The 24632-nt window shown below is 36.1% G+C and overlaps 2 protein-coding genes and 1 long non-coding RNA gene across 5 annotated transcripts; 1 reads left to right on the top strand and 2 right to left on the bottom strand.

Annotated features, from left to right (window-relative positions):
• The first annotated feature begins 4829 nt into the window (after positions 1 to 4829).
• Positions 4830 to 9484, top strand: LOC113329217 (protein SIEL-like). Of its 2 annotated transcripts, XM_026576182.1 has the most exons (9): positions 4830 to 5585; positions 5668 to 5739; positions 6072 to 6305; positions 6431 to 6622; positions 6809 to 6949; positions 7053 to 7142; positions 7236 to 7780; positions 7875 to 8428; positions 8523 to 8666. In XM_026576182.1, the coding sequence occupies exons 1-9, from the start codon at positions 4869 to 4871 to the stop codon at positions 8531 to 8533; spliced, it is 2556 nt and encodes an 851-aa protein (XP_026431967.1). In that variant the 5' UTR covers positions 4830 to 4868; the 3' UTR covers positions 8534 to 8666. The 2 variants fall into 2 exon arrangements, with proteins under 2 accessions (XP_026431967.1, XP_026431966.1); XM_026576181.1 differs by having other exon boundaries at positions 7875 to 9484.
• Positions 9485 to 9577: 93 nt separating this feature from the next.
• LOC113329079 (aspartic proteinase nepenthesin-1-like) lies at positions 9578 to 10287 on the bottom strand. The gene is made up of 2 exons (XM_026576050.1): positions 10276 to 10287; positions 9578 to 10129 (listed from the first exon to the last, which is right to left on the bottom strand). The coding sequence occupies exons 1-2, from the start codon at positions 10285 to 10287 to the stop codon at positions 9578 to 9580; spliced, it is 564 nt and encodes a 187-aa protein (XP_026431835.1).
• Positions 10288 to 18950: 8663 nt separating this feature from the next.
• Positions 18951 to 22755, bottom strand: LOC113329286. Of its 2 annotated transcripts, XR_003349802.1 has the most exons (3): positions 22582 to 22755; positions 20998 to 21062; positions 18951 to 19667 (listed from the first exon to the last, which is right to left on the bottom strand). It is a non-coding gene; the product is annotated as an uncharacterized LOC113329286 (long non-coding RNA). The 2 variants fall into 2 exon arrangements; XR_003349801.1 differs by lacking the exon at positions 18951 to 19667 and having other exon boundaries at positions 20634 to 21062.
• Between the last annotated feature and the right edge of the window lie 1877 nt (positions 22756 to 24632).

The raw sequence follows: 24632 nt of genomic DNA, 5'->3' as shown, positions 1-24632 counted from the left end.
ACTTATCAATATTCTGAACCATTGAAGATTTTTCATCAAAACTCCCTTAATTATAGAAAAATTTGGTCCCCAATTGATAAAGAAAGTCTTTGGTAAAAACTCACGTAAGAAATACATCAAGTTTCGACGGGACTCTTTGAAGATTGTAACAGACACCATGTCATAACCGACTCGTGGTTTATTTATGTCTCGAACCCATTCCATCTTTTGGTAAATCTTAGTGGTATATTCAGTCATATGTGCACCCTTGTTGTTTTTCTTCTTTCATTATTCTGAATCATGTTTAGTGATAACGAATGCTTAAATTTTTTGATTTGGTTTAACTTTGTTATGCAGTTGAATGCAAATGTGGTTAATGAATATAATCGAAGTAGCAAAGCTGTTATAGGTGAGACCATATGGTTTGGGTTGATAAGCAAGTTCACCTCCACTATAGGAGTCATTGATTTAGTTCACACTTCAGTTGGGTTCAGAGTATAATAAGCTGAACATAATTCATACAATTGAGATGTCTTTCAGCTGTTGTTATTTCCATTCAGAACAGGGGCGGAACCAAGTTTGTAAGATGGAGGGTGCGTAAAAAATTCCTCCATATGCTTGGGGGTGCAAAATGGGCTTGGGATGCCATTTTACATTGCAAAAAGGCCCAAAAAAGATGCAATTAGTTACATGCTGAAAAAGCTCCAGATAAGCCCATCGATTCAGAATCGTCTTTAACACATATTCTATTGTTGGAGTAGTTGGATATTATTATCCAGCATATTCTGTAAATCCTCGTACTCATGGTAGAGATACAAGTAATAAGACACGTTGTTCCCCTTTAATGTTTTTGACTATTATTATTGGGAAACTCTTCCGTTCAACGGTAGTGTGAGATGTAATCTGAGAATTTTCATGATAGTACCAATCAAAATTGCATCACCTTACAAAAACCTTTTTTTTGTTGTTGAATTTCTGAAAATTAAATGCCTAGTAAAATTAGTAGAAATCATAGGGTTAAAAAAAATTAAGTGTACATAGAATTAGGAAAAATTACATCACAAAAAAGCATCATAGGGTGGAGTTAGTTCAATAGGCCTAGCTTAGGATTGTAAATGAGTAAATGTTAGATCAATGTCCATATTATCACTGCCACTATATTCAATAAGTTTCCATGTGAACTTATTAACGGCCACCCAATGAGGGGCTAACATCTTTTGGCTCTGCATAAACGCTTTTCCTAAACAATTATCCTAATTTTTCTCTAACCTATTTTTTCTCAATCATCTTCCTGTTTAATCTAGATACTCGGTTTTGGATCTTAGATTTACCGAGTAAATCTAGGAAATAATAGTCTATTGTTTTATTTTTCAATAAAAAATATTGTGTTCTTGCAATATTTAGGCTTTAGGTTTTAGATTTATGTTTTTCTTGTTTTAGTTTCAATAAATTTATCAATGGCTAATACATGCCATTTGTTATTTCGTTACGCTTATATAGCGGTTTCTTATTGTCAGCGGGGCTTTCTAATGAGATTCCATGAAATAATCAATATATGGATTTGTTACAGCAGAGTTTTTCTTCAAATATTGTCTCTACAATCTCATCAATCCAGGTTAGTGGAAGGAAGAACATAGAAAATATGTTATGTTGGACGAAATTTGATTTTGTTGTTCGTGTGGAAGATTATTCAGGGTTTTCCGTTACAAAGTTTTGAATACCAAACTGATTTTGATACAACTTCTTCTCTAATGGACGAGACAAAGGTATGTGATTTGGAAATTAAATTGAAGAAAAATCTTAATCTTAAGGATGTGATTATTGAGGAGTATGCAATAAATGACCAACAAGCCGATTTAGGGAACGGAAAATGGGTCACTTGTCGAAATATTTTTTAAAACATGGTTCAAATGGACGAGTAAAAATTATTATGGGTGAAATGGACACCAAAAAAATAGCAAGGATGAAACTGGATTCCTCCTGACTTTAACTTAAAAAATAGCAAGGATGAAACTGGATGCATCCTGATGTAAATTAAAAATAATAAAAAGTATTTGAAAATGGGTAGGATGAAACTGTTTACATCCTGGCTATTTTTACATTTTTGTCCATTTAAACAGTATCAAAATCTAAGTGTCCTTTTCACCCAGGAATTGTTGATTTTGGTCTTTTTAACAAATTTTGTGTTTGGGGAATGATCAAGTTATTCTTTGGAGCATCTTATTTCTCACTTGTAGGATCAAGACCCATGTTAGTTTCTTCCATATTATTTGGTTTTATGTAATCTCAAAAAATGTAAATCACACTGCATGCTTGTTGTGTCAATGTGCAATGTATAATGATGAAACAAGAGGGTGTATTTATGTTAATACCTCTTCTATGTAATCCTCCAAACCTCAACTTGAATGAGGTAGTCAAATAAATAAATTATAGGGGCTCTTCAAAGCCCCTCGTCCCCCTCCTTCCTTCAAAAAAAATTAACGGCCACCCAACAAGTCAGAATGTCAAAATCATATCTAACTTAATATTTATGAATCAGACGTATGAAAGGAGTCAAACATCGAGTCAGATTTCATACCAAATCCAAACAAACTTGAAACCATCTAAAACGGAAAAATAAACGGTTTAACATTTGATTCGTGTCGAGTCGGAAATCCATATCGAGATCGCGAGTCAGATGGTGTGAATACCGAAATTAGATTGCCATCCAAAAAATCCAACTTCAAGAGCTATGCAAAAAGGTCCTAGGGTCGAACAACAAGAGCTACGATATACGACTACAAACTTCATTAAGGTTTGTAAAGATGCCCCTGAGATGACACATCTTCTGTTAGCTGATGATTCTCTTTTATTTTCTAAAGCCACTGCTCAGAATTTTCTTGTCATAAAAGACAATCTTCAAAAATATTGCTTGGCTTCTGGGCAGGAAATAAATTTTGAAAAGTATGGTATTTTGTTTAGTAGAAAAATCCCTGAACATAGGAGAGTTCTTTTGGCTAATATCTTAGATATCCAAAATAGGGATCTGAGAGAAAAATATCTTGGAACTCCTACTGTTTTCCAAGCTTCAAAAATCCAAACCCACATGGGTATTCTCCAAGATGTTGATGCCATAATTACTGTCTGGCTTCACAAGCTGTTATCCCAGGATGCTAGAACTACTCTTATCAAACATTTTGTCCAGGCTATTCCTCTCTTCCAAATGGGTGCCTTTCTTATTCCTAAACACCTCTGTAAACAGAAGGACTCTTATCTCTCTAAGTTCTGGTGGGGTGAAAATTTAGACCCAAAAGATAGGAAATTGCATCTGCTTGGCCGGGACATCCTTTGCTCCCCCAAGGAAGAAGGTGGTTTGGGTTTTAGAAAGTCTGAATTAAACAATCTAGCTATGCTAGCTAGAAATGCTTGGAGAATTATTGAAAATCCTGATTGCTTGTTAGCTACTGTTCTCAAGGCCCAGTATTTCCAAAGAACTGATTTCTTGAATGCTAAGTGCACTGATAAGTGCTCTTGGACCTAGAGGTTCTTACATGCCATAAAAGAACTGATTAAGCCTTTTATTTCTTGGATTGTGGAGGATGGTCAATTTATTGATCCCTGGTGTGATAAATGGATACCTACTCTGAGTTCTGCTACACCAAACCCTCTAGTCCCTCTTGACCCCAATGTTAAAGTTTCTTATTTTATTAATCCCCTCACTAGAAGTTGGGATGTTCCTAGACTCAACACCCATTTTGACAATGCTTCTGTTCAGAAGATTGTTACCATTCCCTTAAGACAGCTTTGCACTCCTGACGGGAGGGCTTGGGATCTTTCAAAGAATGACAAATTTACCTCTAAATCTGCCCATATGGGACTCAGAGGCCTCATGCCATGTAAAAATCTTTGGATGTATATCTGGAAAGTTAGAATCCCTTACAAGATTCAAGTTTTTCTATGGAAAGAAACTAGAAATACTCTGCCTGCTAGAACTATTTTGCATACTAGAATGCCTATGCATGTTGTGGATTGCACCAGGTGTTCTGATCCCCATGAAACCATTATGCATGCTTTGGTCCTTTTTCCTTTCGCTAGTAGGGTTTAGTTTATTTCTGATTTCAACATTAATACTAAGTTTTTTCAAAACAAATCCTTCATTGATTGGCTCCTTTTTTGGCTAACTGGTACTACCTCTAAACTCCCTGATGAAGCTCAAAGCCTCTTTGTTGCTATCCTGTGGTGTGGTCCATTTGGACCAGTAGAAATAATATTATTTTTCAAAATTTATCTGAGAAATATACAACTGTCCTAGCTAGATCCAGAGCTATGCTCCATACTAGGAAACCTAGTATCTCAGTCTCCTCTTTGATGTCTGTTGGTATTTGTGACAAATGGATGCCCCCCTCTCTTGGTTGGATTAAATGCAATACTGATGGTGCCTTTGATGTTATCTCTGGAGCTAATGGTGCAGAGTATGTGATGCGGGATTTCTCAAAGAAAGCTTCTTTTTGTGCCTCCTTAGTTTTTGAAGTTCATTCTGCTGAAGAAGCTGAAGCCAGAGCCATCTGGGCAGTTCTGAAGAAAGCTCTGGAGAAAAAATTCATCCACATCATTGTTGAGAGTGATGCGAAATCTCCCATTGAACAATTTTCAGCTGACAAATTTGATGGAGATTCGCGAACGGATGCAATTTTTAAAGATATTAAACTTTTCTCTTCTAAGTTAGTAGCATGTATCTTTACTTTTCAACCGCGTATTTGTAATTCTGTAGCTCATGAGCTAGCCCTTTGGCAAAGAAAAACAATTCCTTTATGTACTGGTATGTTTCTCTTGTTTAGCTCATCCCAACGGTTGAGGGGGACATTAGCGTTTTTGAAGGAAAAAAAATAAATAAACCCGACACATTTCAGATGCGGCGATGTGGCCCGAATCATCTCATACGAACAAAAAAAATGGGAGAAGAAATTTGGGGGAAAATAGAGAAATCAAATCTTTCAATTCAATCATTATGTTCAATCAGGTCACTAATCATAAACCCTTCCACTTCTAATCATATCATCTGTGCCATATTCGAAACCCTAACTCAGTATTTACATCAACAACAAGAACAAACCCTAGAAAATCAAAATCAAAATCAAAATCAAAATCATTACCTCAAACTCCTCTGTGATATAGCAATTAATCATCATGATTTCACACGTATAATATTCGACAGGGTCCGTTCTTTCGCTTCCAGTCGTTCTGTTAATTCGCAATTTAGAGTTGAATCTCTATCAGTTCTTCTCACTATTGCTGAGCATGATGAAAATTTAGTATCTTCTATTGCTGAATTTGATGAGAATGTTATAATTGAGCTCTGTTTTGATTCTTCTGTGTCTGTTAGGTATTGGGTTTTTAAGAATTTATTTAGATTTCGGATTCGAGATGAAATTTTAGTTCGAGTTTTGTTAGGGTTTGTTAATGATCCTTATCCTTATGTGAGAAGAATTTCTTTAGATGGTTTAGTAAGGTTGAGTAAATCAGTGGTGGAATTTAAGAATGGTGGATTGATTGCGGAAGGATATGATCGGGCGGTTGATTCATTTGTTGATAGAAATGATTGTGTTAGGGCGGCTGCAATTTGTGTGGTAAGTGGTTGGAAGCAATTCTATGTTGTTCTTAATTCAATGTTTGTGTGTATTGCTGAAATGATTTTATTTTGAATTTTAGGTCTGTGTATGGGGGCAAATGTTAAAGGATTCCAGTGGTGAGCAGGATTGGTTGGATTCGGTGTTTGTTCAGGTAATGCTTGAATTTAGATAGTTAATGTGATTGAGAGATAGATTTAGACACCAATTGGTACCACAACAAGGACTTCAGGGGATCCCATTGGTGAAACCTTGACTCTGCTTGTCCTCATATGTGCACGTGTCTAGGACTCCTTGGGGGTCTCTTATATTTGTTTGTGATAGTTAGAAATCGTGTAAATACATTAGGAATGTGTGAGTGCTTGAATTTTGAGAAAGACTTGAGTTGTTTCATGGGGTACTTGAATAACTGCGTTGGAACCAAATTTTGTCCAGTGAATTATGATTACTCCTGTTTAGGTTTTTTTAATGTATGTTCTTCTTCAGCTGTGTTCCATGGTGAGAGATATGAGTATGGAGGTACGGAATGAAGCTTTTGTCTCCCTTGGGAAAATGAAGATGGTTTCTGAAGATATACTACTGCAGACCTTGTCAAAGAAAGTCCTAGGTAACCTGAAAGAGAGAAAATTTCCTGGGAAGAGTAATACGAAAATTTTGGACCTACCAGCTTCAAATGCTGCTGGTGCTTTTATTCATGGGCTCGAGGACGAATTCTATGAGGTGATTCTTATTAGTATTTCCAGTTTTGCTTAATTTGAGCGTAAACACATAGAATTACAATATGCATCGTCAACTCCAGCTTGAATTTCTCACACACTGCATTGTTCTTACTGCTTTTGTTGAAGGTTAGGAGGTCAGCCTGTTATTCGTTGGGGATGCTTACAGATTTCTCTGCCCGATTTGCAAATGATGCCTTGAATTTGTTAATGGACATGTTGAATGACCATTCTATGGTTGTTCGGTTGCAAACATTGGAAACAATGTATCATATGGCGACATGTGATCGTCTGAAGGTGCAAGAGGCACACATGCATATGGTATTCCTCCTGTCCTTTTATCATTTTTTATTAAACCAAGGAGTGGATTGAACATAATACATATATTTGCATTTTGGGATCACATCGTTGGACAGTTGCAACACATTCAGCAAGAGAAGTTTTTGGTTTTCAATAAGTTAGACCTACCAATTATCTTATATCACAAGACTGGGCCTATCTTTGCAGTTTCTTGGTACCCTGGTGGATACAAGTACCTTGATTAGACGTGCAGCCAGAAAAGTCCTCTGCTTACTGAAACTGCCATTCATGAAGATTTTTAAATCATCGATTAATGGCCTTCTTACCAACTTGGAAACTTATCCTGAGGTGTGTACATAAATTATGATTTTTTTGTAGTTTTACTCTGGTTGTCACTTCATGGGCTAAGACAAACTTTTATAGAATATAACTCTTGCTATTCTCCTCCCAGGACGAAGCTGATATCTTCTCTGTTTTGTTTTATATGGGTAGAAACCATGGAAATTTTGCCGTCAGCTTTGTTACAGAATTGTCTCAAGAGGTTTTTGTCTTGCCTTATATTACACTTAGATTAGTATAAAATGTAAACAATAACTGTTCCCTTATTTTTGTTTCTCTTCTGCCCTGTTCACAGATAAAGCCGTCCTGTGAAGGCGAGCTCAGATTTGATAATCCAAGAGTAGCTGCAGTATTGGTTTTAGCCATTTCAGCACCTCTAACACATGAACGTCTTGGGTGTTCTATTCCATCAAAAGTATTTTCATGTGCAATTCCTTTTCTTGGAAGAATTGCATTTTCTTTAAGAGATTGTGCGACTCAAGATACCCTTTTAGCCTATTTGTTAAAGTTCAGTAAAATTACACATGTTCCTGGCATGGAATCATCTGTAGAGGATGATCTCTTTCCTGTTGCAGGAGGAACGCTTCAGCTTCATAATATCGATGAGATATTCAATCAAGTACTACCCCTGCAACAAATTTGTAATGGAGCCTCTGAAGATCTATTTCGAAATGATCTGCGAGATCTAAGGCAAACAACTTTCCCTCTATCTCATCAACGGAAAGTGATTTTCACGGACGAGGAGGCAGAGAAAAACGTAAATCTTATTCTCAGAACTGTAGCTGCTACCTGGCAACTGATAAAATCAGGGTTCACAGATGAAGTACAAAAGACTTTGAGGTTCTACTTTTGAACCAATTTCTCATGCAGTCACATGTTTCTATACTTATTCGGTAAATGATATGATACTCTATTTTCTTTTTCTCACATATAGGAGCTGCAGTAAAGACCTGGCAACAGTAGCTGTGAACTCGAAGAGACTAACTGGTTTGTTGGCCTTTGCATCTCAGTATGTTCAGGTAGTCCAACATCTAGCAGAAATATGGGTTCATTTTCTGCCATTAAGTAAGCTCCGTTATCGGAAAATAGGAATGTTGGATCATTTATTGGAAAAGCTAGATTATGATCTTAGAAAGCTAAGGTACGAGTTTTCGGGGTTGAGTAAAAAAGAAGAACTGCCTATCTTAGAATTGGTACTTCTTGCTTGTGTTCTGAGGTTGTCCGAAATGGAGATCTGTTGTAATGTTAATACATTGAAGAGGGTGCAATCTACCATCTCCGACATAGAGCTTCTCTGTGAGGACTTGCACATCAAACTTTCCGAATTTGCTGGAGAACTGAGAAAGTCATTGAGTGAACAGGGATACCTAGATGATGGTGCTTTGAGTCAGCAATTTTCATTCAAAAGATTACTTGATTTATTTTCACTTAAAGAAATGGTGTTTGATGGAATGTTAAAACACATCAAGGCGGAATTGGGTGTACCAGGTAACGACTCAGAAAACCCTATTCCCTTCGTTTCTGGATTGCCTGCCGGTGTTACAGTCCAGATGACATTATTTAATGTATCGGACAAAGACAGATTGTGGCTAGAGATGTCTGCACATGAGGGGGGTCTATCTCAGTATGCGTTTCTTGGTTCAAACCAGATTGGAAGTTATGACGAGATCAACAAAGTTAAATTAAGTGTACCGTTCTACAACACTCCTAAAGCAGCTTCTTTCGTATTGAGAGCATGTGTTGTTAAGGAATATCCATCTGAAGATGTATATCAACCGGCAAGAGGTTCTGGTGGGCCAAAAGGGGAGCTCGGCGTTGTCAGCAATATAACCAAAATTTATTTGGGTGCAGCCAAGAGTACAACCTGAAGGTTGGAAGAAGATTGATTTCAACAAATCTCCAATATACTTTGGCTCGAGGAAGAAGTTCTGCAGGGTCGACAGCATTTTCTTCATGTCATGGATTTTCTTACCATGTAAAGGAACTATCTAAATTGAAATCAGAGAGCAAAGAGTTCAAGTATTTGAGGTGCCATGGCCCATACCTGCTCTTTAATTGAGACCTTTATCAGTTAAGAGTCAATTTGACTGATGCGATTGCAGGATGGCAGAACGGAAGACTGGAGTTTGCAGAGTTCAGATTCACCGGTTATGGGTTAACTTAGTTCACCTATGTCAGTCGGTCTGATTGAAAGAGGGATAATAAGGACATTGCATTTCCGATCTGGGTCAACTCATTCCCAGCTGTTTGAGAATTCACGATTCATACCCTCTCCACATGACTCTGGGAATGAATCCATTAACGTGAGCCATTCTCATTTCAATTTTATCAAAGAGAACAATTAGTAATCACCTCACTATCCTTAGTTTCACTTAGCAAAAGACTAGTAGATTCATCATCACTGCCCAGGCAAGAGTTATGTTCGTCATCTTAATGTACAGACTAAGACAAGCTCTTATCAGTCCAGAACAGACTATGTTAATCTCTTGTGTGAATGGCTGTTTTGCCCGGTAAATATCAGTGATTTAATTTTTAAGATGGTAATAATGGTTGACTGCCCCTGTTTAACTAGTGAAATTATTAAAAACGGAAGATATTTTTAGACGTGGGATCAGAAGAATCTAGTAGATAAATTTATTAAATTTGAGACGAAATGGCTAAATCATTCCCAGCTACACTGAATGCATTGTCCCCTGATGAACCTGATTTGCAATCCTCTATAGCGAATGAGAGTGACTGATCCTTAATGTTATACAAAATTCGTTTATTAGTTTGTTGCATGGCTCCTAAAACAAAAGCTACCCAATTCGTATCCCCACGGATGATGCCTAAACAATAAACTTCATTAGATATCATCACAAAATTAGCTTTGTAACGTGGAATAACGTAGTCAGCATGCTGAAAATGAAGTATCACGGAAGGAAAGTCGGCAATAGAAAATGCTTCCGGTATTTGGAAGCACAAATCAAAATCTTGCTGGGAACCAATGTTTTTAATGCCGAGCTCGTGAAAATGTGCCTTCACCAGATCTGCAACTCTATCGAAATGAGTTTTATACATAACAGATATTATAGTACCAGAATCGATGTAAGTACCACCACCTCCTTCTTTGTTAATCTCAAACGTCCCTTCAAGAAATCCTACTCTTTTGTTACCTACACTAATATCTTCTAGATTTAAGTAATATATCTATGTGAGAAAATTATTCACAACAATAGGAGTTGTATGTACTTCTTGACCTGCGCCTCCAATTGTCGCATTCGCACCGAACCTTAAATACGTATTGGATCCCTCAATGCTCGGGTCATACGTCTTCAAGCAGTAGGAAAATTTACCTTGTCCAACATCTCCTAATTGGTTTATAAAAACCGTTCTCTTGATCCTAAACCGAGTATTCCTGCAATAAGATCAGGTTTTCCATGTAGATGATTCTTACCTAAGAACTGATCGAAATTGTGCTGGCGAAAACCACAACCCATTTTCAAATCAATACTTTCAAGGCCACCGGTATCGGAGCCTACAATGAGATTTTCTTCAACAACAATACCAGACGTAACTTATCCAGTCGTATAATATGTTATATAAGTGCACTGGTCTTCAACATTGCACTTACCCTCGCAGAAACGATGCTCATTACAAGACATAGGACGATATGTAGTTGACAAAAAGGATAAAGTGACATATCTTGAGTGAAAGTTTCGGCGGCACCTTCACATTGTAGCCACGTAAAGCTACTACATGTGTCAACCATCAAATAATAATTTAGGAACGGTTGTCGTTCACCTTGAAAAGCACCTATACCAACCACTGCAACATAATACATAGATGGATCGAAAGCAACAGGAAGACGTGCAACATCGGGATTTATGGTCCGCGTTGCATTGCTTTGGATTAATATCTGCGACTCCATATAACGTGCTCGTGTAAATATATTAAAGAAAGAAGTAAAGTATTGTTATAGGTAATGATTTCATAAGATTTACAGACACAAGAATATGAGGTATTTACTAATCTTTATTACAGGATTTAGTGTTAGAGCATTGCTCAGTCGAACTCGCATGTGTTGCTATCTCAAGCATGTTTGTCAATGTTAGTGATCAAAACTATATGTCTTGATTTCTAGTCTTCTATAGCTAAGGTCTCGGACTAGGATAGAAAGTGTAGTTGAGCTCAAGAACTCCATGGAAATCATCATACAAGACGAAGGACTACTCAAGGAACTGGTGGATCTTCATCGACTAAAAGGTTTGTGGAGACTTGAACTTATCTATCACTCAAAAATCTATTTATCTCCTATCTTGAGACAAAAGTCGTTTTGCTATATAGACTTAGATTATACACATTTGGTATTTCGAGCCGAGTTTATCTCGCTTATCTATTTCTCGAAATATGTGTTGGTAAGCTTTCGCTTTAGCCAAGTTCATCTTTACCTAGTGACGAAATTCATGTTATGTTTCAATCACTTTGAAAATTGATCTGACGAAAACTGGTTTGTGAATAACAACTATATAACGTCCTCGGAGAATGTTTCAATGATTGAAATGAGAGTTTAGATTATATAACCATTGGAGGATATAAGCATTGTTGTGGAAACACATATATGTATAAGTCCTTATTCCTTGTACCGAAGTTTGCGAACTTTGTTGATCAAGTGAACCGGAATAGTGCGTGAGCTAAGTACGCGAACCCAGTCCGCGAAATGACGAAGTTCTCAAACCCGAGAATTTCTGTTGGAGTTTGTAAACTCCATCCGGGAACTTAAGTCCGCGAACCCAGTTCGCGAACTTGAGTAGGTTATATCTAAAATGATGTTTGTGAACTTATTCATATTAACTAAGGAATGCAATTGCAAACCGTTGCTATATAGTTCATGAACCGATTCAAGCGAATCGCATCGTTTTTGCTTCAATTGTGTCTTGTGTAGTACATAAGATTTCATTGCAATTGAACAACTCTGTAACTAGTTCATTTGAGTCATTTTAACTAGTTATGGTGAAGAAGAATATGGTTGATATGAAAGTAATCATATAGATAACCATTTGGTTAACTATTGCTGAACCAACTAATGTACAAGTTTGGGTACGGTTACACAAGCCTAGGAATGTGCATTTCATTTGTGTATAACAAACTATGTTTTTCATCTAACGGTTGATAAATATTAGCTTGAATCTAATCAGGTTTTCATATAACGATGAATATTAAATGCTTTGTTACCAAGCTAACATTGATTGCAATCCCTGATTTGAAAGACTATATAAGGGAGAACTTTAGCAACTGGGAAACCTAATCCCCACACATTATGTGTGATACTAGTTGTGCTAAGCTAGAGTCGATTCTCCTTTATCCTTTGGTTTCTTCTTCTAAACCAGGTTAACGACTTAAAGACTTCATTGGGATTGTGAAGCCAGACCGATACTACTTTCTCATAGTTGTGTGATCTGATTTTGCTGTTTATTACGTACGAGTACAATTGTAATAATTGTCTTGAGATTTTTATCTCTAATAGGCAAGATAAAAAGTAATCACAAACATCTTTGTCTCATCGTTTGTGATTCCATAATATCTTTTTTCGCTGCATTGATTAAGACTATTGTGAGGTGATTGATAATACTAGGTTGTTCTTCGGGAATATAAGTCTGGATTATCAATTGGTTCCTGTTCACCTTGATTTCTATCAAAAGACGGAACAAAACTCGTAGGTATATTCGTGGGAGACGGATTTATCTATTACTGTAGACTTTTCTGTATGATACAGATTTGTTTATTAAAGTCTTCGACTTTGGGTCATAGCAACTCTTGGTTGTGGGTGAGATCAGCTAAGGGAGTCAACTACGTAGTATCTTGATGGGATCAGAGACGTATGAGCATATTTGTACCTTGGATCAGTGTGAGATTTGTTGGGGTTCAACTACAGTCCAGACCGAAGTTAGTTTGGAGTAGGCTAGTGTCTGTAGCGGCTTAATACAGTGTGTGTGTCCAATCTGTACTAGGTCCTAAGGTTTCTCTGCATTTGCGGTTTCCTTGTTAACAAAATTATTGTGTCTGTGTTATTTATTTTCCGCATTATATTTTGTTATATAATTGAAATATCACAGGTTGTGCGTTGTTCAATCAATTAGAATATCCGACCTTTTGGTTGTTGATTTAAATTGATTGACACTTGGATATTGGTCTTTGGTACCATCCAAGTTATCTTTATTTGTTAAAGACTCGCAGATTTCTATTTGCTTGAGTATAGATCAAATCGAGAGATTGAGATATAAAACTCTTTGATGTACTTTTATCTAGATTGAGTCTGATTGTCTAGTTGATTCTCTAGAAAGTATATTGGAGTTTGTCCATACAGATTGCTAAGCGAAAGATTGGGTGTTGTTGTTAGATCCCCGCTTTTTCAATTGGTATCAGATTAGGCAAACACGTTTAAGACCTTACAAGTCTGTGTTTGTAGCGATCTGAATCTATGGATAATATCGCCTCTGATAATGCAACATCAGTCAAAAGACACTCATGTGAGTCACAATGTTCTGAAGCTTCTGAGAATAACTCTATCTCTTATTCCTTGACTGAATCAATATTCGACTAGGAAAAATCTCTTGATGAGAAGTTGGATGATCTTTCAGATGATAGTGATTCAGAAGAAGGAAAAAGTATTGATGAGGAAGTCTCTGAATATATCAAGCTGTTCGACCGTGCCTTGAAAGAAAAAAGGTCAACAACTTTCTTGAGTAAGTACATGGCTCCTCTTTGTCAAGAAAACAGAAAATTGAGGAAACTCTTTAAAGGATATGACGGTGGATATAATCTCCTAAAATCTATCATTAAAGATCGTGAAGAAGATGTACGCACAAAAGGTCCGAATGTGACAATCTTCTTCGATAACTCTCTGAGTTGAGAGAAAGACTTGCAGATGCTGAAGCAAGGTATGACTCTCAACAAAAATGTTTTAATGACAAAGAACTTAGTCTTCTCGCCAAAGAAAATTCCTTGGAGATTGACCTTGCAGCTGCTCTTAATAAAGTGAAATCACTGGAAGAGAATCTGAGTAGATTCAATTCTAACTCTACTAAATTATCTTCTATGATTAGAGAATGTAAATAACATCGTGATACACATGGTCTGAGCTATAAAGGAGTAGACGCTTCAAAAACTAGTAAGATCAATTTTGTTAAAGTTATTGATAATTCTTCATGTGAAAAACCTTTAGAAGTGGGTAATATGCCTAAAAACAAGGTTACTTCTCCTTCCAAATCTACTCACACGAGAACCGTTAAGAATAATTCCTTTAACTGCTATTACCGCGGAAATAAATGACATTCTGAGCGAAGATATCGTCTTCGTGTAAGGAATGAAAAACTTCACAACATCCTTGCATGGATGTCTAAAGAAGTTATCAAACCTGTCTCTGATATTATTGGAGTAAAAGGAAATTTCAACAATCAAGAAAACTTCCTTGATAAGTCGTTTCTTAATCGTTCCTTTGAAACAAAAAATTTATACAATGGTAGAAGGAAGAAAGGCAGAAAAGTAACTGACTTATTAAACAACTCTGAAAAGAGAGAAAAGCATAGGAGAAAGAAAAAAAGGGTCAAGTTCCTTGTGTCTCTCTGAAGAAGGCCGTGAATCCAAGCATTTTGCCCCGGATTTCTTACATACCGATAATCGGGTCTCAGAACATAAGATAAGCATAAACAGGCTCAAACGGGGCATCAAAAACACATGGAAAGTGAATAACTCAGGTACTCCTAGTTCCTCTCCTAATAAAACTTCTTCAATCTTGTTGTGTGATTTGTCTCTAAATCCCCTTAAAGGAGAAAAAAAGAAGCCAATTTTGATGAGAAAAATGCTCATCTTAATACACCTTGACTGCTCACTATAGCATCCCTCTTTTATTAAAGAAGGATGCTCATTGTTCTCAAGAAGTTGTCTTGAGAAAGCTATCAGTGTTGTATGTTATCTTCTGATGATCCCAAAAATCTTTTGAGTCTCTATTTTTTTAGAAATCCCTTGCTCAAATGTCCTTCCACTAGTCTTTTACTTCTCCATTTTCTTGGTCACATAAGTACTTTGACCACAAGCGCACATCCACTAGACCCACACGGACGTAAATTTTCCTAAGGTTTTTATGGAACCTCCTTATATTTCTATATATATATGTCATCAATTAACATGTCGTTCCATAAGGTCAAAAATATTCTAGTGAATTTTTAGCACAACGGATGGAAGCAACAAAGATGTGGTCAAGGAGGGAAAGACTATCGAGTTCCATGATGATCCTGTTTTCATAACATGCCATCATGATATTGATCATGAAAACAAAATACCATTTCAGATGTCTTCACAACTGGTATGAAATCTTCTTCGGGATTTTGAAATCGTTCGTGAACAACTCGGAATTGCAACAAGGAATCTTGAATTTCTGAAAAACGAACTGAAGAAAGAAACTGATGAACTTGTTCTTGTTCAAACTTTAGTTGCTAAATGGGTTTATTGTTTTTGAAATCATGTTCTCCTAGATTTTGTTTTCCTAGTAAATCTTCTGTTTTTCTTCTTTTGTTTAGAATAATAACTAGAGTTTGGAATAGCCATTATTGTGATTACACGTAGATATGTCCGACGTTTTCATCTTCATGTTTTTAGATTTATTGGTTTAATTCTAAAATTGTTTGGAAGATGATTTTTGCAGTATTAATCTTTATGGTTTTATATATTGCAATATTGTTATGGGATATGTATGTTTGCGTCCGTGAACTTGATTGTCCCATACCTTGTCAAAAGTAAAGTCGTTCATGAGTTGATATGCATGTATCGAGAAAAGAATGAATGGACTTTTGACAAATACAAAAGTTAAGCCTATTATGTCATTTTTTGATGGAAGATAGGTTAAAATATTTTGTGTTCAAGGATTATGTCTATTGAATGTCATTGTGAAAATGGTGATGGAAAATAGAATGATTCCTTGCTTATTCCACGGTATAAGGTCGATCTCCGATCCACAATTTTTGTGTACATACTGTGTTGTTCCATAAGGTGTCTTATGTTGAGCTCTATCGACTGAGTCATTCTCTTGGCATTGTTGTTGTTCCATGAGATACTTTGTGTCGAGCATGACCAATTAAATTGATTACTTTTGTGATTAATTTAGTTATGTATTTCGATTAGATTAATTGTGAGATTTCTTGTGATAAATCTAATTGAGTGTTTTTAAGTCTCCGTAAGTTTACTTATGTTGAGCATGTTTGATTAATTTAATCATGGGTTCTCTTATGGTTAATTTAATTGAATATTTTGGATTCAAATTCATACTTGTATGTGATTTGTTATGTCCAAAGAAATCCTTATTTTCTTTTTTGAAATTAAGGTCGATCTTGTTGTTCTTTCGGGAATGACATTTTATGGGGGAGAGTTCTTAATTGAACTTGTGCTTAATTTTCAAGTCTTTGTAGGGAGTGCGGATGTGGAATATTATATGGGTTATCTTGTATCTTTATAGACTCCTTGATGAATACATTTAGCTTCGGCTTTATGATTGCATCTAAATAAGATGATATGTGCTTTCTTTTGGTCATGAAATGCCTCTTTAGGAAATTTCATTAGGATTCCGTTCTTGTACCTTTGCCAATTTTATTGACAAAAAGGGAGGGAAATATGTAGTTCACACTACAAATACATATGGTTTTCGGATCATTATGTAACGGGGAGTGGTTTCCATGTGAGATGGAGTATTGACTAAGGTGGAGTGACATATCACCATAGTATTGTTGTTAAAGTTGTGATACAATTGAACTTTGACGTTGTGTAATGATACTATGACACTGTCTAACAATGATTGAGAACTCTTGTTTTCTCGTTGTTATAACTACGGATTTTCAACAACGATAATGCTAAACTTACAACCTTTGGGATAATTAGAGTACTTGTAAGTGACGAAGATTTCGAGTAATGTTGAAGATTAGGCATGTGGAATAGGAGCTACAAAAGTTTATTTATATATTTTTTGTATTCCATATGTATTGATAGTTTCGTCACTAAAATTGACAAAGGAGGAGATTGTTAGAGCATTGCTCGGTCGAACTCGCATGCATTGCTATCTCAAGCATGTTTGTCAATGTTAGTGATCAAAATGATAAGTCTTGATTTCTAGTCTACTATAGCTAAGGTCTCGGACTAGGATAGAAAGTGTAGTTGAGCTCAAGAACTCCATGACAATCATCATACAAGACGAAGGACTACTCAAGGAACTGGTAGATCTTCATCGACTAAAAGGTATGTGGAGACTTGAACTTAATTATCTATCACTCAAAAGTCTATTTATCTCCTATATTGAGACAAAAGTCGTTTTGCTATATAGACTTAGATTATACACATTTGGTATTTCGAGCCGAGTTTGTCTCGCCTATCTATTTCTCGAAATATGTGTTGGAAAGCTTTTTCTTTAGCCAAGTTCATCTTTACCTAGTGACGAAAGTCATGTTATGTTTCAATCACTTTGAAAATTGCTCTGACGAAAAATAGTTTGTGAATAACACCTATATAACGTCCTCTGAGAATGTTTAAATGATTGAAATGAGAGTTTAGATTATATAACCAATGGAGAATATAAGCATTGTTGTGGAAACACATATATGTATAAGTCCTTATTCCTTGAACCGAATTTTGCGAACTTTGTTGATCAAGTGAACCAGAGTAGTGCATGACCTATGTCCGCGAACTCAATCCGCGAACCCAGTCCGCGAACTGGCGAAGTTCTCAAACCCGAGAATTTCCGCTGGAGTTTGTAAACTCCATCCGGGAACTTAAGTCCGCGAACTTGAGTAGGTTATATCTAAAAACGATGTTTGTGAACTTATTCATATTAACTAAGGAATGCAATTGCAAACCGTGGCTATATAGTTCATGAACCGATTAGTGAATCACATTGTTTTTTCTTCAATTGTGTCTTGTGTAGTACATGATTTTCTTGCAATTGAACAACTCTGTAACTAGTTCATTTGAGTCATTTGAACTAGTTATGGTGAAGAAGAATATGGTTGATATGAAAGTAATCATATGGATAACCATTTGGTTAACTATTGTTGAACCAACTAATGTACAAGTTTGGGTACGGTTACACAAGCCTAGAAACGTGCATTTCATTTGTGTATAACAAGCTATGTTTTCTATTTAACGGTTGATAAATATTAGCTTGAATCTAATCAGGTTTTCATCTTACGGTGAATATTGAATGCTTTGTGAAAAACGGGGGTCTAACAACACCACCCAATATTTCGCTTAGCAATCTGTATGGACTAACTCCAAAATACTTTCTAGAGAATCAACTAGACAGTCAGACTAAATCTAAGTAAAAGTATCTCAAGGAGTTAATATCTCTCTCTTGTTTTGATTTACTCAAGCTAATAGAAATCAGCGAGTCTTTAATCAAACACAAGGAATAACTTGGATGGTACCAAAGACTAGTATTCAAGGATCAATCAATGACAATCAACAACCAAAGGTTGGATTACTCTAATTGATGATCTAACACACAACCTGTATTTTTTCAATTATAAAGATAAAACAATATAATGCGGAAATAGAAATAACACAGACACCAGAAATTTTGTTAACGAAGAAACCGCAAATGCATAAAAACCCAGGGACCTAGTCCAGATTGAACACACACTGTATTAAGCCGCTACAGACACTAGCCTACTCCAGGCTAACTTCGGACTGGACTGTAGTTGAACCCCAATCAGTCTCCCACCGATCCAAGGTACAGTTGTAATCCCTACGCCTCTGATCCCAGCAGGATACTGCGCACTTGATTCCCTTAGCTGATCTCACCCACAACTAAGAGTTGCTTCGACCCAAAATCGCAGGCTTTGACAATAAACAAATCTGTCTCACACAGACAAGTCTATCAAAGGATCAATCTGTCTCCCACAGATAAATCCTAAAAGTTTTATTCCGTCTTTTGATAATAATCAAGATGTGACGGATCATCTAATTTACCCTCTAACAGGTTGGATTTCAATCCGTCAGCAAGGCTAAACTCCCAGTACGTCACTCGAAAATAAAAATAGAGTGATAGACAAAATGTAAGCTAGATAACATTTCGGGACTAATCTAGTAAGGTCCAAAATTAGAAAATTTAGAAGACTATTGACATTTCTAGTAACTCAAATGTGGAAATATATGTAAAGACAGAGTTGGTTTAGAAAAATTAAAATAAGACTTGTCCAAATAGGTTGTCTAACTGAGTAACCGTCATGGTCCCTTGCTTCGAAGTAGCAAACTCAGCACACTTCATGGATCTGATTGTAGGCGGGAAATACATGTTAAGAAACAACTTTTCGAACTCCGCTCATGACATACTTGTTTCGTCTCCCATTCGCTTTTCATACTTCCACTAATCGTCTGCATTATCCTGAAACATATATGTAGCAAAGCATACTCTATCTTCCTCAGCAACTAAATGTGCGTCAAACTCCTTTTTTATACCCTTTTTCAGCTTCTACGGGTTCTTCAGTACCATGGAACGCTCTCTCACCAACCACTTTCTTGAATTCTTTAAGTCTATAACATAACTAGGCCGCGACTTGTTCTGGTTCCCAATAACACCAGCCATGGTTTGTACGGATTCTGCAAATTGCTCACAACTTGCTTTCATCATTTTTGCAACAACAAGATTCTTGGCTTTACCATTTCTAGATGAAGAAACACCTTTAAGCTTCAAGATCCTCGGAGGCATCTTCACAATACAAAGACATTTACATGAGTTAGAAAATGTTAGTAATGTTCATTACTAACAAGCGGAGTAATATGTATATCACGGTTTCTGGCTTTTCCCCAAACCCCAAAACAAAAAAGAAAAAGACTTGGCATTCAGTGATACAAAATAAAATCTTAAAAAGAATACTTTTGAAAACCATTAACAGAACCTGACACTTCAAATGTTCAAAGCAAAGTATCATTTCAAATATCTTCTTTCGGAGCAACTCAAATTTATCGAAAAAGAATGGTATACACAGTCCCAACATTAATCAGAGAATTTTCATGCAATACAACTTTCTTCTTAATCAAATATAGATTCAAATTAAACACATCCAAAACATTTCTATGGGATTTAAAACAACCAAAGCATACGAATGAAACAAAATTCTTGAATAATCGAACAATCTAGTAAAACAAAGAAATCCAACCACAGTCCAGTTAAAATCGGAACACGCTCTGATTACCAACTGTGAGGGACCAGCCAATTTACCCTCTAACGGGTTGGATTTCAACCCGTCAGCAAGGAAAAACTCCCAGTACGTCACTCTGAAAATAAAAATAGAGTGATAGAGAAAATGTAAGCTAGATAAGGTCCAAAAATTAGCAAATTTAGAAGACTATTGACATTTCTAGTAACTCAAATGTGGAAATATATGTACAGACAAAGAGTTGGTTTAGAAAAATTAAAATAAGACTTGTCCAAATAGGTCAATTTATTTTAATTAAAACAAGCATTCAAGGCATTTCTCGTATAGTTGTGAAAATATGAAAATGCATAAGTGAAAGTTCAAACAAATTGCAATAGTGTACATAAAATAACTTGCTGTATGTATTCAAATTGATGAAAAATGAGATCCAAATAAATACCCACCACTAGTATTACTTGATTACTAGAGGATAACATGTAAAGAGAAAACTTATTAGGCAGTTCACTTCGGAGATCCAGGCAAAGTTAATGCACACAGCACACTTCTTTTTAACAGTGAAAAACAATCCAAGTATACATGAGAAGAAAACAAGTCCAAAGGGAAATTAATTTACATATCCGGAAGCATGCTCATACATTAGCATTTCAAGAAATGTAAGTTCCATAAGAGGTTTTGTGTACACCGAATCTAAACAGACCTTAGAACTTTACATACTTAATCCAAACCTGTCATTTCGTTGCAAAATAAACAGCCACTATACACATCAAAAATATGGCGGTATCCACGAAAGAACGACAGTAAAATAGGCATGGATGTTTTTCATTTCTAAACTACCCAGCAACCCCGTGATATACACATTAGAGACAGCAGGATACTAACTTTCTACGCTTGCAGGGCCTGCCGTAAGCTCTGCCCGGCTTACTGCTGCAAGCTCCGCTCGTACTCTGTGGAAAACAAAAACTAAAAGGAGTGAACCACAACTCAGTAGGAGATATACGATTTAGTACGAAATGTTGTCGTAAAATTATATAAAGGCATAGGCAAGAGCAGCAGGAATAATAATTTATGAAATGTAAAGCTTCAAAATACTCAGTCGATAACTGAAATTCAGTGCCGCTAATAAAGATAAGTTACTCTACTATTCTTCGGCGAACCCCGTTGTCAGGGTAATCCGATACCAGCCACCGTTATCACACAAACGGTCTTCCGGGTTTCCATCCGTAGATGGGGTGCCAATTAAGGCCTGACGGTCCTATAGTAGAGTCATCTAGCTCTCAATCATTTGCAAACAATGGAAAAATAACATTTACAAATACACTCCAGGATAGAGAGACAACTGTGAAAACTAAAAGCTCAACTCTGAACTCAAATCTCATTTATGCAAGCTATAAGCAATACCGGCATACAGTCTGAAAGTCTGAATTTCATGCATTTAACTTGTAAGAGAGAAACTCAAACTATCACAGTTCGTAAACTTGTTCATTTCGACTAATAGAATACAGATAAAATAAGTTAAGTGGGATTTCATAAGTATCCAGTACAAGAATGACACAAACTTATTGAAAACAAATTGTAAAAACAAATGATCAACCCATTAAGTTTTGTTTCCTTTTTATTACAAAGCAAGTACAAAAATAAGATTTGGGAAATGTCAGTAGCGTGAAAAAAAAAATGGTTAACAAAGAAAAAGACTTAAACTAAAAATGACCTTTGGTCATACCATGTCCACTGACCAGAAAAACAAATCTAAGGTTAAGGTAGATTTCAAGTATAAGCATGTGAAAAGGGAGTAAAATGAGTAGTAATGGTACACAGATAGCTGCAAACCATAGTTAATCTTCATTAAATCTTTTAAACATTCGAAATCATTTACATCTCCACGGAAAATAGACGCACTGAAAGGTAGGATGTCATCACAAGTTTTCTTTTGGTGCAGAATTAACAAAAGGGCATGGGTAGCTTAAACTAGAATTCATGTATAAAACTGGTAGGGTTCAAGATTAATAACCCTTATAAATACCCGTCTGTTGGTTTTCACAAATCATTTCAGTTATGGAAGATTTAAATACCTATTTGTAAAAAATGCACAATCAAAGTATTTCCAAGAAAATGAAATCAAGTTATTCGCAATACAAACCGATTCTCATTAGTTCATAAAAGGAAATTCGTTAAGGAATTTAATCAAACAAGTAATAGGCTAAATAAGAGCACCATATTTTATCAACTTAAGTCCCACTGAATGTTTAGGAATTATAGAATCCAAATCAAGTTCTTCCGTTTTCAAATTCGCAAATATATGAAAAATACCAGATGTCAAACTCAGTTGCATTCAATTTGAAATACAAATTGGAGAGAAAGGAAAAATATTGACAACAAGAAAAGAGACAAGACATGCATTCAAATCAAACTAGGGCAAAGAAGATTGGTGCATAAAAATTTAACTCAAGAGAAGAAAACCCCTACCTTTGGAGGAGACAAATCCACCGGAAACAGTTGATGGGTTGAACTCAATTTTTAGATTTCCAAGTTACAATTTTTCTCCTTTACAGTTGAGTGAAAATCATAAGTAGATGTCTTTTGGCAAAAACAAAGTTATGTTGGAATCTTATAGAAGACAGAAAAAATCAGAAAAGCCCCAATCTGCTCATGCCTTACGCGTGTCTTACATGCTTAAAATATTTAATGTATCCCCTAGCTTCTACTATTCATGCTCACTAAATCCACTAAGGGATAACCATTTTATATAAACCCCATAATGGATTGTGTTAGGGATTAAAGCCCTAGGAAAATTTTCATGGTGTTACACAAGGTGAACATGAACCAATTGATAATCCGGTTTTATATTCCCGGAGAACAGCCTAGAGATATCAATCACCTCACAACAATCTTAATCGTATGGTAGCGAAACAAGATGTTGCGGAATCACAAACAATGAGACGAAGATGTTTGTGACTACTTTTTATATCTCACCTATCGGAGATATTAATCTCAAGACAATCAATCTGATTGTACTCGTACGATAGAATATGCAAGATTAGATCACACAATTACGATAAAAGTAGTATCGGTCTGGCTTCACAATCCCAGTGAAGTCTTTAAGTCGTTAACTTGGTTTTAGAAGAACAAAACCAAAGGTTAAAGGAGAAACGACTCTAGAACGCAAAATAGTATCACACGTAAGGTGTGGGGATTAGTTTTGCGCAATACTAGATGTCTTCTTTATATAGTCTTTCAAATCAAGGTTTGCAATTAAGTTACCTTGGTAACAAAGCAATCAATATCCACCGTTAGATGAAAAACTGATTTAGATTCAAGCTAATATTTCTCAACCGTTAGATCGAAAACTTAGCTTGTTACACACACTTGACGATGCACGTTTCTAGGTTTGTTAACCGTACCCAAACGTATGCACTTTTTGGTTCAACAATAGTTAACCAAAAGGTTAGAATATGAGCATTTCATATCAACCATGTTCTTATTTACCATAACTAGTTCAAATGACATCAAGATGAACTAGTTAAAGAGTTGTTCAATTGCAAGGAAATCTCATGTACTACACAAGACACAATTGAAGCAAAGATGATTTGATTCACTTGAATCGGTTCATGAACTTTTATAGCCACGGTTTGCAAACTGCATTCCTTATTCTTTTTAAGTTTAAGTTCAGAAATCATCTTCAGATATATAACCTTCTCAAGTTCGCAGACTAGGTTCGCGGACTTAAGTTACCGGGAAGAGTTTACAAACTCCAGCAGAAATTCTCGGGTATGAGAACTTCGCCGGTTCGCGGACTTAGCTTCATGCCAGTAGTTTGTCAACTCCATCAGAAATTCTCGGGTTTGAGAACTTCGGCAGTTCGCGGACTTGGCTCACGCCATTCTTACGGTTCTCTTGATCAACAAAGTTCGCAAACTTTGTTTCAAGGAATAGGACTTATACATAAATGTGTTTCCACAACAATGCTTATGTCCACCATTGGTTATGTAATCTAAACTCTCATTTCAATCATTGAATCATTCTTAGAGGAAGTTCTATAGTTGTTACACCATTTCTCGTCAAAGCAATTTTCAAGATGATTGAAACATATCATGACTTTCGTCACTAGGTAGAGATAAACTTGATCGAAGCGAAAAGCTTACCAACACATATTTCGAGATAAAGATAGGCGAGATATACTCGGCTTGAAATACCAAATGTGTATAACCGAAGTCTATATATATGCATACGACTTCTTGTCTCAAAGATTAGGAGATAGAGTAGATAGACTTTTGAGTGATAGATAAGTTCAAGTCTTCACACACCTTTTTATCGAGAAGTTCCACCGGTTCCTTGAGTAGTTCTTCTACTTGTATGATGAATCACCATGAAGTCCTTGAGCTCAACTACACTTTCTATCCTAGTATGAGACTTAGTTATAATAGACTAGAAATCAAGACTTATAGTTTTGATCACAAACATTGACAAACATGATTGAGATAGCAACACATGCGAGTTCGACTGAGCAATGCTCTAAT

This window comes from Papaver somniferum, unplaced genomic scaffold, assembly GCF_003573695.1.
Source record: "Papaver somniferum cultivar HN1 unplaced genomic scaffold, ASM357369v1 unplaced-scaffold_115, whole genome shotgun sequence".
Classification (NCBI taxonomy): Eukaryota; Viridiplantae; Streptophyta; class Magnoliopsida; order Ranunculales; family Papaveraceae; genus Papaver; species Papaver somniferum.
The sequence above is the reverse complement of the archived record's forward strand: the minus strand, read 5'-3'. Positions and strand labels throughout refer to the sequence as shown.